At 38.8% G+C, this 15,413-nt stretch overlaps 2 protein-coding genes across 2 annotated transcripts; one reads left to right on the forward strand and one right to left on the reverse strand.

The window, feature by feature from the left end:
• Positions 1-3,859: 3,859 nt before the first annotated feature.
• Positions 3,860-9,263, reverse strand: pmm2 (phosphomannomutase 2). Its single transcript, XM_058640001.1, has 8 exons — positions 9,108-9,263; positions 7,534-7,645; positions 7,153-7,229; positions 6,718-6,809; positions 6,042-6,141; positions 5,565-5,640; positions 5,354-5,469; positions 3,860-4,217 (listed from the first exon to the last, which is right to left on the reverse strand). Exons 1-8 carry the CDS (start codon positions 9,180-9,182, stop codon positions 4,113-4,115), a joined length of 753 nt encoding a protein of 250 aa, XP_058495984.1. The 5' UTR covers positions 9,183-9,263; the 3' UTR covers positions 3,860-4,112.
• Positions 9,264-11,583: 2,320 nt separating this feature from the next.
• On the forward strand, positions 11,584-14,920 carry LOC131467509 (high mobility group protein B2-like). Its single transcript, XM_058641472.1, has 5 exons — positions 11,584-11,739; positions 12,971-13,134; positions 13,229-13,377; positions 13,508-13,682; positions 14,189-14,920. The coding sequence occupies exons 2-5, from the start codon at positions 12,985-12,987 to the stop codon at positions 14,348-14,350; spliced, it is 636 nt and encodes a 211-aa protein (XP_058497455.1). The 5' UTR covers positions 11,584-11,739; positions 12,971-12,984; the 3' UTR covers positions 14,351-14,920.
• Positions 14,921-15,413: the final 493 nt, after the last annotated feature.

Here is a 15,413-nt window from a genome sequence, read left to right on the forward strand (position 1 = left end):
TGAATTTTGAAAATAAATAATGTGAAAATATAAATATATAGAAGAATAAAATACTGTAAATAACATAAACTTAGTAAAAAATATATCTACATTACACCGTAAATAACATTATAAACTTATAGTTTAGAAGTAAAAAAAACAGGGTATATATTTTTACAGGGCATGGTATATGTTATTATTTAAAGTAAAATGTATTGATTCATTGAACTCACAGTCGGCGATATCATCGGTGTCTCTTCCTGCTCATGACCACCAGAAGGTGGAGTGGCCACTATTCCACTGGAGGTGGATGCTGCTGGAACTGATATGACAAAAAACCCAAAACAAAACAGTGCATATTGTCATAAAGAATCTTTACAGGGCATGGTTTATGTTATCAATTAAAGTGGAATATTGGACATACGGTTTTTATTTGTGGTGACAAATTTAAGTAATGATCCTGAGGAGAGATAAGAGACAGATTTGTAATTGTTCTCCTTGGGCATAGCTTTAATTATTCATTGCTATCATAGCATTCATAGCTTACCACGACGTATTAACTCTTAAACAACTTTATTAGTTACAGAAAAAGCAGTTTTTCCATCCAAATTACTCCAATACATGTTGTACCTTTACAATAAATACTGCAAAAGAAGTTAAAAACAAGTTAAAAGGTAATAAAAGGTGTTGCATATACGTAAATAGCTGTTAAGGGGGCTTCAATGCAGATATTACGATAATACTCCATCTCATTTCATTGGTATCATTAATGATACCAATGAAATCATCTGAAACTGCTGGCTACAGATAATCTTAGGAGACAAAAGTTAATGTTGATTGTGTGTGTAGTTCACCGTCATTTTCTCTGGCTCTTCGTAGAGCCGCATGTCGTCATTCACTCTCTGGCTGTCAACGTGGTGTCCACAGAACAACATGGTTTATAGATAACTGCAAACCTGCTGAGGGAAACCTGGTCTCATGAGGAGAGACGGCGTCCAGAGCCGCTCTCCGATCTACAAATTTAGGGAAGTTTATTAGAAACCCACGACAATCCAGAGTTTTCCACACTTCTCTGTGCTTCTTTTCACGCAGTCACCATTAAAAAGCCCATAGAGACTGTGTCTGTGTGTCTGTCCCCCGACATACTCGCGTAAATAAATCAATATCAAACAGAAGACGAGTTAGACATTCTAATTTAATAAAGATTAATACTGACAATAAATCGGTAGTCAAATAACACTTTTAAATATAAGGTCACTCTCAGAATCTGTTTTAATAAATGATCTCATTACTGACAATTGTATTGATTTATTCTGTGTAACTGAAACTTGGTTACATGACAAAGATTATGACTCCACCCACTCATGCTAACAATTATGCTAATTGTTATTCCCAGAAGCTAAAGGAGGAGGAGTAACAGCCATTTTTAATGCTAGATTATTAATCAACCCCCCCAATCTCATCCACCTGCACCTTATTCAGAGTTCTCTGGATTATCCGAGTTAGTGCTTAGGACAGATAAATTATAATTGTCGGGGATTTCAACATCCATGTAGATGTTGACCGTGATAGTCTCAGCTGTGCATTTAATTCACTGTTGGAATCAGTTGATTTTATTCAACACATTAGTAAACCAGCTCAGCCTCCATCTTGTTTTAACGTATGGTTTTGATATTGATAACTTAAACATTTTTCCCCAAAATCCTCCCCCAAAAAGTGAATATTTGTGCATTATTGGCGAGTTTGAAGATTTTCAGTCAGGTTTGAGATGACATCATAGCACAGAAACAGCACTAGTTGAAGTTAGTAACTCAGATAATGGTCTAGTCTCTTTACTTGTCCTGTTAGATCTTAGTGCTGCATTTGACACCATTGATCATAATATTCTACTGCAGAGATTGGAGCAGACTCTTGGTATCACAGGTGCTGCCCTCTGCTGGTTTAAATCATACTTATCTGATAGATTCCAGTTTGTTCATGTTAATGATAAAGCCTCACCACAAACAAAAGTTAATTGTGGAGTTCCACAAGGCTCAGTGCTTGGGCCTATACCTAATACCTTATATATGCTTCCTCTAGGGAACATTATTAGAAAGCTCAACATACACTTTCATTGTTATGCAGATGACACACAGCTATATTTATCAATGAGGCTGAATTAAACTCAGAAAAAACTGAGGTCATTATACTTGGCCCTAAACACCTCAGAGAAAAGCTTTCTGATCACATTGTCACTTTAGATGACATCACCATGGCTTACAGTTCCACTGTGAGGAACCTTGGAGTTACTTTTGACCAGGAAATGTCATTTGATTCACACATAAAACTCATTTCCAGAACAGCCTTCTTCCACCTGCGGAACATTATGAACATTAGAAACATTCTGTCTTTACAGGATGCTGAAAAACTAGTTCATGCTTTTGTTACATCTAGATTAGATTACTGTAACTCCTTATTATCAGGATGTTCCAACAAGTCTGTTAAAACCCTTCAGTTAATTCAAAATAATGCAGCACGAGTTCTGACAGGAACTAGAAAGAGAGACCATATAACTCCAGTGTTAGCTTCTCTACGCTGGCTCCCCCCACAGTTTAGAATTACATTTAAAGTCCTCCTCCTCACGTACAAAGCACTTAATGGTCAGGCCCCTTCATACCTGAAAGACCTAGTCTTACCCTATCACCCTAACAGACCACTTAGGTCACAAAATACAGGTTTACTGTCTGTAAGAGCAGAATGGGAGGCGGAGCCTTCAGTTACCAGGCCCCTCCTCTTCACACGTCATACAAATAAAATTGAATTGAATCTGTGCTAGCTAGCATATATCTACTTATCTATTTATGCTAACTAGCATCTACTTATCTATGCTAACGAAGATTTGCTTATCTGTGCTAACTCGCATTCATCTTGTATATTTTTATAGTTGGAGTTTTGAAGTTGAACCTGGAGCACATTATTGTTCGACAACAACGTGGAACAGGAAGTTGCGTTGACGTCGCCCTCTGTCTGTCAAACCAAGTAAATGAATTTATTTTATTTATTTATTTGAATTAGGACAATGCATATTCATCAACATGTCAGCATAGAGCAACAACGTAAGTATGCCGGAGTTAGCACAATAGCTAATTTTCATCAGTTGTCCTAAGGCAGGTAGCGTCAAGGTACAGTAGACATTCAACAGGACATGATACAAAAGAATACATACATCACAAGACATTACACATTATAAGTAAACCATAGACACAGACCATAGACAAGTTACATGTAGGTTAAGATTAAAACTTTGGGGCCCAAGAGAAAGAAAGAAGGAAAAGTGAATAATCTAACTGCGAGTGCATGTCTGGTTAGTTTTTAACCATTGTTTCAGAGCAATTTTAAACTTTGAATAGGTGTCACCGTTTCTGATATGGGCTGGTAGCCTGTTCCATGACTGTGTGCCTCTGATAGACCCCACCATTTGGCCAAATTTAGCCTTTGCAACGTACAAAGGCGCAGGACTTTTGTACGTTTGTACGAATGAATCTACTTGAATTATATTCAAACTCGACAGCTTTGACAACAAACTTTATTGACGCTCCCTCAGTGGGACAAAGTTCCTGATGTGCCTCAAAGAGCCAGTTACTATATGCTGACTAAAAACACATTTCTTTCAACTCTACCGACTCTACCTCGTCTAAGACGACGACAAAAAAAACGGAAAAAAAAAAAACGCACTTATGACGAGCACTTTATAGTTTGGCTTACTTGAAGCAGTTACTTACTTCTAGCTCGTTTGTACCCAAATGTTTAAATGCACTTATTGTAAGTCACTTTTGATAAACGCGTCTGCTAAATGACTTCTAATGTAATGTAAAGTTATTGCCACCTGCAACCAGAGGGGTGCACCAATTCCCACAGGTTTTATTTAAATTTTATTTCATAATCACATATTTACAGATTGTTACATTGTAACAAACCTCATTCTCATTATCCAGGATTTTTTTTTTTATGACAATACATTTGATCAGAATCACATGATACATTCATCCACGTTTGAAAAAAAGTCACATGATCGTTTACAAAACCCCAAAAAAACAAATGAACCAGAAAATGACCAAATTATTTTTGAGCGCCGTCGTCCGTTTCCTCGTCTCTCAGGAGAAAAACAGCTGTTGGCAGATTTGTCGCGTTTCCTCGGGACACGTGACTTCATGGCCGATGGTTCGTGGGTCGCTGAAGATCTCGTGGTCGTTTCCTCCCTTTTTGTGAAAAACACCACAAAACACACGTACAACAGAATTAGAAATTGTTACAAACCAGCGATGGTTTAAATACCGGAACGCATAAGTTCTGTTTGCGGTCTGTTTGACGTCTACACAATCGCAATGTTTTATAGAAGCTAAAAATATTTAGATTTATATTGACTTAAAAAATATGTGTAAAACAAATAGTTACATTCGTACATGTACATAAAGTGTCACCTCTGAAACCAGTCATTCCAAAATAAAAGCATACTTTTAATTTGATGTCCTGGGTTTAAATTTATATGACCCGTTTTTTCCTGTTTGATGTAGATATAAGTTTCCTGGTAATCCAGCAGGTGGCGGTGTTAGAGGCCAATTCAGATTAAAAATGAATGAATTATTTTATTTTATTTTTTTTATTTATATTTTATGATCAGAAAAATGTGAAAACATTAGAATTTAAAGGGCTAAAATGCGAAACTATTGATTTTAAATTTGAAGAAGATGCTTAAAATAATTAATTGAAATGTTAAAAAGAAACATATATTTAATGTTAAATAGCTTTTTGGGAATGCACAATTTTTTTCACAACCTCAGTGCGCGTGTGTGTGTGCTGTAAACTTGTCCTTCAGCGATTAGATCATGTGAGCAGTAGGGCTATGCGGATCGATCTAAAATATCTATAGTATCGATACTAACGTTGGTATTGTCAGTAATTGCAACATACTTGAAAAAGGATTTTCTCCAATGCAGGTCAGTTAGTAAGTGAGAGAAGAAGCTCAATAAAAGTTACTTAATAATAGTGTTTTTATTTGCCTGAAAACTTTGTCCCGTGTTTTATTATCATCATAAACATGATTAATTAAAGGAAAACTTATGAAATAATTAAATAATCATGAAAATTCAAGTTTTCAGTCAACTTTGCATATTGATGATGCATTCACTTAATAAATGATGATACATTGCTCTCCCCTACACAAAAGTAGATGGTCGTAGTAAAAAGTATCGGTATTGGTATCAGGATCGGCAATACTGGCCCTGTATTTACTTGTTATTGGATCCATACCAAATTTTGCAGTATCGCACAGCCCTAGTGAGCAGTGGAAGGTGGGGCCTCGTAGTGTCGCTCAGCAGGTCATTTACATACTCACAGGTTCGGTTTTGTCTCCAAAGAAGTGGATGGTGGAGTACTTGTCCTTCTCAACGATGCCCAGACAGTATCTCTTATCCCAGCCGTCGGGAAACACGTCAAAGCTGATCTGTCCTCCTGCAGAGACACCGTCTCCATGTTATTTCACAACCAACCAACGTCTGTCTCGTCTTCAGTGTGTCTAGCTGGACCACTCCCACACCCAGACTTACCAATGGAGAACGAGAGTCCTCGTCCTTTGAACTCTTCCTTTAACACGGACACAAACGTCTCACGGATTTTTTCTTTCTGTTCATAAACAAACAAGAGTCACAGTCTTATTTCTGATCAATCCGATTTCAGTTTAACGCGACCATCAGCAAATATGGGAAACTTGTTAAAGTAGATATTTTTAAGGTCAAATGTTTTTAAGTGTATAATTACTTTCTCAAAATTGCAGGGGCGGCCATCTTGTCTTCTTGTATTTTATCTCTTCTTTAAGATGTTTTTTTTCATGTCATAAACACTGACCCTGTCAGGACCAGTTGTCCTCATGGAGACCAAAACCTGGTCCTAATGAGGCAAAACCTCATTTCTGAGGAACTGGTTAAGTTTAGCATTAAATAATTTGAATTGTGGTTAGGTTTAAGTTGGGTTTAGTCATGAAGTGGCTGTGGTTAAGGCTTTGTTCAGTCGTGTGTGTGTGTTACCTGATCCAGCTCGTAGAATTCCTTCCTCTCTTCCTGTGTACAGCTGCGTCCGATAGGGGAAACGTTCAACATGCCATTACGGAATTCAATAAACGTTCCCCTGAAAAAAACAAAAAAAACATATTCCTTTTTTTTTCCATTACTTCAGTCCTGTCCTTTGTTTTGTAAAGTGTCTTTGAGTGTCCAAAAAAGTGCTATATAAGTAAGATGTATTATTATTATTGTTCAGTCTAAATTAAAGTGAAACCACAACTGCTTAATGATTTAAACTAAGTCTGAACTCAGTCTGTGGCATATTTCATCCTAAACGTTTATCCTGATAAAATATACACTTGCTCAAGTCTGCGATATCTTACGTCGCTTTCTGTCACTGTGAGACTGAAGTTTGTAAAGCACTCACTCTCCTGCACCAAAGTCCACAGAGAAAATCAGTGATCCACTGCTGCCTCCATCACTTCAAATGTCTGATGTTGTCTCTTCAGTGTTTGAAATCCAACGTTCAGATTGACCTCAGTGACACAAAGTGACCACACGAGGCAGCAGAGGAGCAGCAGCTCCTGTGATTCTCTCTCTGGACTTTGGTGTGGGAGAGTGAGAGTAAATCTTTTATTTATTTTTATCTCTGTGTTATGAGCAAACATTGATCATGTGATGATGATGATGATGATGTCAGAACCTCTTCTTGGGCAGTTTGATCTTGGCCATGTAGTTGAGACAGAAGTTGATGAAATCCTGCAGCAGTTCCTCTCCCATATGAGCCTGGATGGACTGACAACAGCAAGAAGACAGCGTCAACTTCCCTCATCTGTCACATGATCAAATGTCCACATTTAGACTCAAAACTCACCCACCTACTCCCTCTAACCTCCCTGCTTTTACCGTCACTTCCCTATTTTATTGTGTTGATTTTATGTGGTTTTTTTTGGTTTTATCTTATTGTGTGATTTTAATTCATTCTGTTTGTAAAGTGTCCTTGAGTAACCTGAAAGGCGCTTTTAAATTAAATTAAATTAAATTAAATTAAATTAAATTAAATTAAATTAAATTAAATTAAATTAAATTATTATCATTATTATTATTATTATTATGTCTGTCCCAAAGCATCAAATACCTGGATAGACACCAACTGTCCATATCTGTAGGCCACCAGACCATTCTCAGCAAAGACGTAGTCCACTACCTGGATCACTGCACACAAAGACCAAAAGAAGACCACAGAGTCACACGATTCAGAAGGACAGACGGGATTCAGAAGGACAAACAGGGTTCAGAAGGACAGACTGAGTTCAGAAGGACAGACTGAGTTCAGAAGGACAAACAGAGTTCAGAAGGACAGACCGAGTTCAGAAGGACAGACCGAGTTCAGAAGGACAGACGGGATTCAGAAGGACAGACCGAGTTCAGAAGGACAGACGGGATTCAGAAGGACAGACAGGGTTCAGAAGGACAGATGGTAGGACACTGGACCAGAACAGATGTGGACGTGTCTCACCATCGTCCCCCAGCTGCTCCATGATCTTGTTAAGGTCAGATCCTCCAACGACTCCAACTCGAACACGCGTTCGCAACTTCTGCAGGAACTGGGCCATTTCTGGAGTCGCACGCTGACATGTAGCAAAAAAAGATGTCAGTGAGACACTTCATTCACACGACGTAGTTCCTCCATTTTCACGTTTTAACCGAGTTCACGGGTTGGTTGGACTTGGTTCGGTGTTTTAAATGCAACCGTAACCGTCTAGTCGTGATATTCTAGCGACTTATTGACTTTTTCACGGGTTTAAGTTTTTGGGCGCAGCCGATTTTCGGCGGGAGGATACAAAATGGAGTCCCGTCTTTTTGTCTTCGAGTGAAGGAGCATCCGATTAGAGCCTTTAAATAACCCCGAGGCTGTTCTTTTGTGACGTTATTTGTTTCAAACTGTTTTACTTTTACATGGCCATGAATACATTTGCAGGAAATTAATGCCTTTTATTGCTTATTTGTTTCATCACAGGAACTTGCTGAATGCTACGAAACACACTTAAATGTTGTTTTTTTAATCACATTGTTTGCAGTTGAATTTTACTTTATTTAAATGCATTTATTTTAATTACTTTGTTTTATTTCATTTGTTTTATTCATTATTTACTTTTATTTTTTAAAAGCACAGTTCAATGTATTAACCACGGCATTGGTTTAAGTTAAATTTTGTATACTTTAACGCATATATATTAAGGACATTCTCACTTGTCTATGATTTGTTTATAGGTCATAAATTACCATAACATGAATGTTATGCTGTCAAAATCTATGTACTTGTGCTCAAGTAAGACCCAGATGCTAAACAACATTTTTGCAGTGTGCAACGTGTAATCTAATCTTAAATCTAGTATAGATATCAATAATGACATGGTGACTATTCATAATTTCATTTAGTTGTAGACTGTCTGGAGTAGCTTAATTACATTAAAAATAATGTGTTAATTCAAAACTGTACTAGAATAAAGTGAAGCACCTGGGTCTATTTTAGCTGCCTATGGCAATATTCATGTTAATGATTGGACACTTAGTTCATGTCAGTGAGACAAAAACTACCATTTAATGTTTATATGAATTTAGGTTTAATTCTGTTTTCTTTTAAAGGTTTTAATTGTTCTTTATTTATAGTTGATTTACCTTTGAGAAGCGCACAGATCAAAAATGATACATTCATGAATCCAGAGAGACTTCCTGTGTGCAGCTTAATATCATATATATCTGTATGCTAACTAGCATATGTCTATTTATCTATACTAACTAGCGTATATCTATCTAGTATATGCTAACTAGCATGTATCTTATGTTGTATATTTTTATAGCTCATAGTTTTGAAGCGGAACCATATTTCAGAGAACCCGGAACACATTATTGCTCGGGTAAAAAAAAACTACAACAACGTGGAACCGGAAGTTGCGTTGCCGTCGCCTTCAGTCTGTCAAACGCTGTAAATGAATGAATCAGCGATAGTTTCTCTTCCTGTTTTCCTTTAATCTTTTCTTTTTCTCTTTCTCCTCTTGTTTTGTGTTGTTTGTGTAGTTTGTGTTGTACCTGTCTCGCGGCGGTCAGTGTTCCGTCCACATCAAACAGACACAGAGTGCTCGTGTCCGCGGAGGCTACGTTCATCCTGCGTCCGTGGACCTGTCAGTGTGTGTGTGTGTGTAAGAGTGTGGACTGTCACAACTTCTGTCTCTCTGTGTCAAACTACACACACACACACGTCTATAGTTGTCCTCCTTCGTCTTTAGATTTGTGAGCAGCCTGACGCTCACACTGCCGCCTAGTGTGCCGGAAGATCATCTGTAGGCTCACAGTAGGTTTATATACACACACACACACACGGTATTCTATGTGAACACTCAGCGTCACGACATTTGAATGGATAAAAACGATGTTTACAACCGATTTCCTGTGAAATAAATACGACCAAAGTTCTGAGTTTCCCTGTGACTGACGTTGTTTCAGCTCTGATCGATGAAGAGTAATAAGTACGTAAATAAATGGTGTTATTTTATAACATATTCATTTAGTTTTGTTGTTTTTCAGATGCTTTTAAATCCAGGTTAAAAACTATTTTCTCTTTTTTCTTATACGTTTGTGATTGATTTAAAATGTATGTTTTACGCTCCGCTTTAGTCTTAACTTCTTTCTCTCTTATTACTCTGTTATTCTCATTTATGTTAGAATTGGGTTTCTTTCTATGTAAAGCTGCAACTAACAAGTATTTTCATTAACCAGTAATCTGTGGATTATTTTCTCAATAAATGCAAATGTTTTTGTTTTTATGAATTTTAATGATTTCCTTGTTTTATGGAGCAAAGAAAGCAGAAACTATTCACATTTAAGAAGCTAAAAAATCACCATCATTGAATCCTGGAGTTGTTGAGTTGAAATAAAAGCGTCTGAGGCCACAGTGTTTGTTCCCTGCTGTTGTTTTGTTGTTGTTTTCACTCTCAGATGTTGCAACGCTGTGACTCTGTTTGGTGAAGAAACCATTTGCTCCAACAAAGGACGGAGCGTTTTTGTGCTCAAGTTGCTCTTTGACATGCATTTGCCCTCCACCCTGAGAGAGAGATGGCCCGTCTACTTTATGCATGAAAGAGTGTGTGAACAATGGCTCTGACGTTTGACACGTTAGCATGACTATCATGTGATCTTCTCTCAGTCGTGAAGCTGCTCTGAAGGTCTGCAGACACGTGGAGTCCAGGACAAACCCGGACCCTCACACCCAAACCCCCGTCCACGCAGAAGAATAAAGTGATTCCTTACAAAATAACCAGCAGTTGTATGTTTGTGTTCCTGTTGTGTATGTGGATGAAAAAGTGTCCCGCGTTTCCACCAAATCAAAACTACGCTTACTCTTGAGATGTTACGAGTCTTTGGTACTTTTACGTTTCTCAGACGTGATATTTGTTGTACACGCATATGCTAACTAACCTGATGAGGAGGCACAGGAGGTCAGAGGTCACAGAGGAGGGGAGTCAAAAGTCAACTTAACCAAAACTTAATATTTAAACATTAAAGTCACAAACTAGGGAAATTTACTGTAACACTATTTATCAAATGAGGAATATGATTCACTGATAAACCCTGTATACTTGAATGGAAATGTGGCAGAGGAAGAAGTAGAGAGCTGTGAATGTTGTCTCACATTAATGTCACAGATATCAACAATAATTCAGTTTAACGCTTTATGACAATTAAACGACTGCACGTTTAAGTGCAAACCTAAATGTGTCCAATTCTGCGTATACATATATAGTATTTCAAACATTTAAGTCACAAACTTCTAAGGAAATTTATCTTGAACTTGAATTCAACACAATCTGTCAAAGGAGGAATAAAGTTGTGGAATTAACATCTGTAATTGTTACCCAGACTAGCGAACTGTAAACACAACATACCTCACAATCATTATATGACACGTTGTTCTAGAGTTTAACAGCTAAATCTGTAACATATCATAGATATCTTTAAATTGGCAGATTGTCTTTAACCAAGGGGAACTGAAGGTGGTGTAAACTGTTTTTATGGCTAAATCAGAATTGAATTGTGGACGCCTCAAACTAGGATCACAGATTAAATCACGGATTATCGCTCATAAACAAAAAAATAAGATATTTTTGAGGTTTGCATCGACAAACCCCGCACACATGAGTGGAAATGTTGCCTAGGAGAGAGAAGAGAGCTGGGCACACAAGTGAAATGTTGACTTTAAATGGGAATAATTGCGTATAAACGTTGACGCGGCGGCGCCAAACTGTTGTTTACTCTGCCGCACGTCGTCTCGTGAAGGAAACAAACGGTTAAAACACGCACCCTCCTCCTCCTCCTCCTCCTCCTCCTTCCTCCACCATCTCACGATCCACGGACTCGCAAGCAAACAAAGGGGAGAATTCGCGCCGAAATGTTTAAAAGTCCGCGTCAGCCAATCAGCGCGCAGCATGCGCACGCCGACAGATGCGTGCTGACGCACGAGCCCACGGCCAATCACGGCCGCGCGCGTGCAGCCCGACGGCCTACGTTTCCACTTTAAATCCGCGCAGCGGACCAATCCGCGGACGGCGCGGATGAGTCTGTGGAAGTAGTTCTGCTGAAGTTAGTTCGGCCCGGCGGACGACGACAAATACACTCGCGCTTTCTTCTTCATTCACTCGTCTTCAACTTGTGTCTCAGTGAACAGGTAAGAAAACCCAGTCTTTACGCCTTTTAATGTGTGCCACTTTGTTGTTTTTAACGTATGTAACGTGTTTTTCGTTCGTTTGCGTGTATGTACTTTTTTAACGCCGTGTTTCATGTGTACGGTATTTGGCTTTAAATGAATGAGAAATAAATCTTAATAACTTGGAGTAAAAGTCAAAACGCGACCTAAACCCGTCCCTGTGAATAAAACCGTTGATTTCGGTGTATTTTGTCAGCCTTTAAACGGAAGTTTTGCGTGTTTAGCGTCCGAACATGCGGTGTGTCACTGTGGCGCTTAGTGCGCAGCGTTGTCTTCAAACGCCATTTGGTTTAGCTAGCCTCGTCTCATGCGTCTCATGCTTCTTTCACACGACGTAGTTCCTCCATTTTCACGTTTTAACCGAGTTCACGGGTTGGTTCGGACTTGGTTCGGTGTTTTAAAGGCAACCGTAACCGTCTAGTTTCGATATTCTAGCGACTTATTGACTTTTTCACGGGTTTAAGTTTTTGGGCGCAGCCGATTTTCGGCGGGAAGATACAAAATGGAGTCCCGTCTTTTTGTCTTCGAGTGAGGGAGCAATCCGATTAGAGCCTTTAAATAACCCCGAAGCTCGCGCTGTTTTGTGACGTTATTTGTTTCAAACTGTTTTACTTTTACACGGCCATGAATACATTTGCAGGACATTAATGCCTTTTAATTGCGTATTTGTTTCGTCACAGGAACTTGCTGAATGCTACGAAGCACACAATTTTTATTTTTTAATCACATTGTTTGACGTTGAATTTTACTTGATTTAAATGCATTTATTTTAATTTAATTTTAATTTTGATTTTTTTTTTTAAAAGCACAGTTCAATGTATTTTACCACGGCATTGGTTTAAGTTACATTTTGTATAATTTAACGCATATTTATTAAGGACATTCTCACTTGTCTATGATTTTGTTTATAGGTCAAATTACCATTACATGAATGTTACGCCGGCAAAATCTATGTACTTGTGCTCAAGTAAGACCCAGATGCTAGTATAGATATCAACACTGACATGGTGACTATTCATAATTTTATTTAGTTGTAGACTGTCTGGAGTCGCTTAACTACATTAAAAGGAATGTTAATTCAAAACTGTACTAGAATAAAGTGAAGATCTTGGGTCTATTTTAGCTGCCTATGGCAAATTCATGTTAATGATTGGTATGGTTCACCATTAAATGTGTATTTTTTTTAAAATAGATTTGGACGCACCCATGGCGACGAAAGACCCAAATAAGCCGAGAGGCAAAACCTCCTCCTATGCTTACTTTGTCGCGACCTGTCGCGAGGAGCACAAGAAGAAACACCCGGGCACCAGCGTCAACTTCTCTGACTTTTCCAAGAAGTGTTCCGAGAGATGGAGAGTGAGTTTGAGTTTTGTGGTGTGTTTGAATTAAAAATTCAATTATGGGGCATGTCAAAGCAAAGCTAACAATATTACTGTTTTTCTTCTGAAAGAATATGTCTGGTAAGGAGAAGTTGAAGTTTGAAGACATGGCCAAGGTTGACAAAGTGCGATATGATCGTGAGATGAAGACTTACATCCCACCCAAAGGAACAAAGAAGGGCAAGAAGAAGAAGGACCCCAACGCCCCAAAGAGGCCACCGTAAGTTCACCCCACTGACCACAGGGTTACAAATGTCTTCGCCTACACTTTCATCCCTGTCCACCAGGGCGGTGTTTGTGGTAGATTTTTTTTTGTGTTCACATCCTTTTATTTTTTTGTTGCGTTTCAGCTCTGCTTTCTTCGTCTTCTGTTCTGACCACCGTCCGCGGATCAAAGAGGAACACCCCGGCATCTCCATCGGCGACATCGCCAAGAAGCTCGGCGAGTTGTGGTCAACGCAGACACCCAAGGACAAGGTTCCTTATGAGGCGAAGGCCGGCAAACTGAAGGAGAAATATGAGAAGGTATCATGAGATGTCCACTGTAGCATAATGACCGGAGGGGTGAAGGAGGGTGTTTCCCTTCAGTCTATAGAATAAGAGGTGTATAAATCAAGACAATCGGTCTAAAATGATATTTAGACAAACATCTGCAGTAAACTGTAGGAGGCCGTGTTGCAAATTCACAAAAAATTCCGGTTAATTGTTCAGCCGTACACGAGAGGCTGTTTTTCCTTGTATACCAGGAATATGTTCTGTTGCTTAATGCTTTTGCATTTTACTATTTACTGAAAGTGAAATGTAGTGTACCAATTTAAAATGAAATTTTTACTATCTCCCTGGTAAGAAACGCTGATTCTCCATCTTCCTGCACTGTTGACGTGAAATTACCATAACAACCACACGTTGGCTGTGATGTGCAATTTTCTCAGCATTCATAACTGGTCGGAATCTTCCTGACAAACTGTCACGTGATTATAGTAACGCAGATTGTGACGTCTGAGATTTACTGACCTGTTTGTTCTCTGCAGGAAGTCGCTGCGTACAGAGCAAAGAGCGGCATTGGGAAGGACGCCGGAAAGAAGAGCGGTCCCGGCCGGCCCTCCGCCAAGAAGGCAGAGCCTATAGACGACGACGACGATGACGAAGACGACGACGAAGATGACGATGACGACGACGAGGATGACGACTAAGTGGCCGATGTAAAGCGGCGGGTTGGCGGGCGTTGGTTGGGCTTAAACTCGTGTTTTTGTTTTTTGTGCGTCTGATTGCAACAGTAAATATAAGGAGCCTGCTGTCCCTGCTGGTCTGTCTCTGTAGACCCAGACCTGTTCTTTAATTCAGGGATTTAGTTTGATAACGTCACTTAGTCCCATGGTTGTTTTTATTTTATTTTTCTTCGTCTCTCCCTCCTCCCACCAAATGTGAGTTGGTTACAGTTTGAATCTTGACTTAAAAACAGGTGGCAACGACATGAACTTCCTGTGCTAATAAGAGACTGGACTGAAACTTGTGCACAGGCGGTGGACAGCAGCCAATAATCGGTTAACAATTTTAATAAAGTTATTGTTTTTCTGGAAGCACTGTGTAATGTTCTCTGTCCCGCGGTGCGGTTTCTTCACTCATTTTACCGCCACAGGATTTGACTGTAGTTTGATTAAACATGTTTGCAGCCATTTTTTAACAATGTGGAGACTTAAAAAAAAAACTTTCATGTAGGTTGAATTTTTTTCTTTTTGTAATAAAATTTTGTATATTGATAATATCTGTGTGGACGTGTGTTGTTTAGACCGTTCTGGATGAAAAACAGGTTCTAAATGTTTCTCCTTCACGCACGACCTGTAAAATGACCGGAAATGAGCAGAAAGACAAGTTCACTGTGGCTTCACGTCATTGAATCCAGAGCCGACCATGGCAGCAACAGAACACTGGATTGTTCTTGATGTGTCAACTTTGATTTCAGGTTCTTTTTCAAATAAGTGTTTGACACAAAGTCATTTATCAAACACTTAAAATATGCACAATTTAAAGTTAAAATAAAAGGAATCAAACACATGAGGATAATATCTGCAAAATGATATAATCCAATGTGTGATTCCCTTTAAAAAGTGACTACAGCCGTATGCAATAAAAAAAAAAAAGCCATAGGAGCTCAGAGGTGTTCAGATGCATCTGAAATTGGCTCTTATATATAGATGAAAAATTTAAAATGTGCACTGTCCACAGACACAATGATTACATAAACTGCAAAAATAG

Source organism: Solea solea, chromosome 10, assembly GCF_958295425.1.
Source record: "Solea solea chromosome 10, fSolSol10.1, whole genome shotgun sequence".
In the NCBI taxonomy this organism is placed as follows: Eukaryota; Metazoa; Chordata; class Actinopteri; order Pleuronectiformes; family Soleidae; genus Solea; species Solea solea.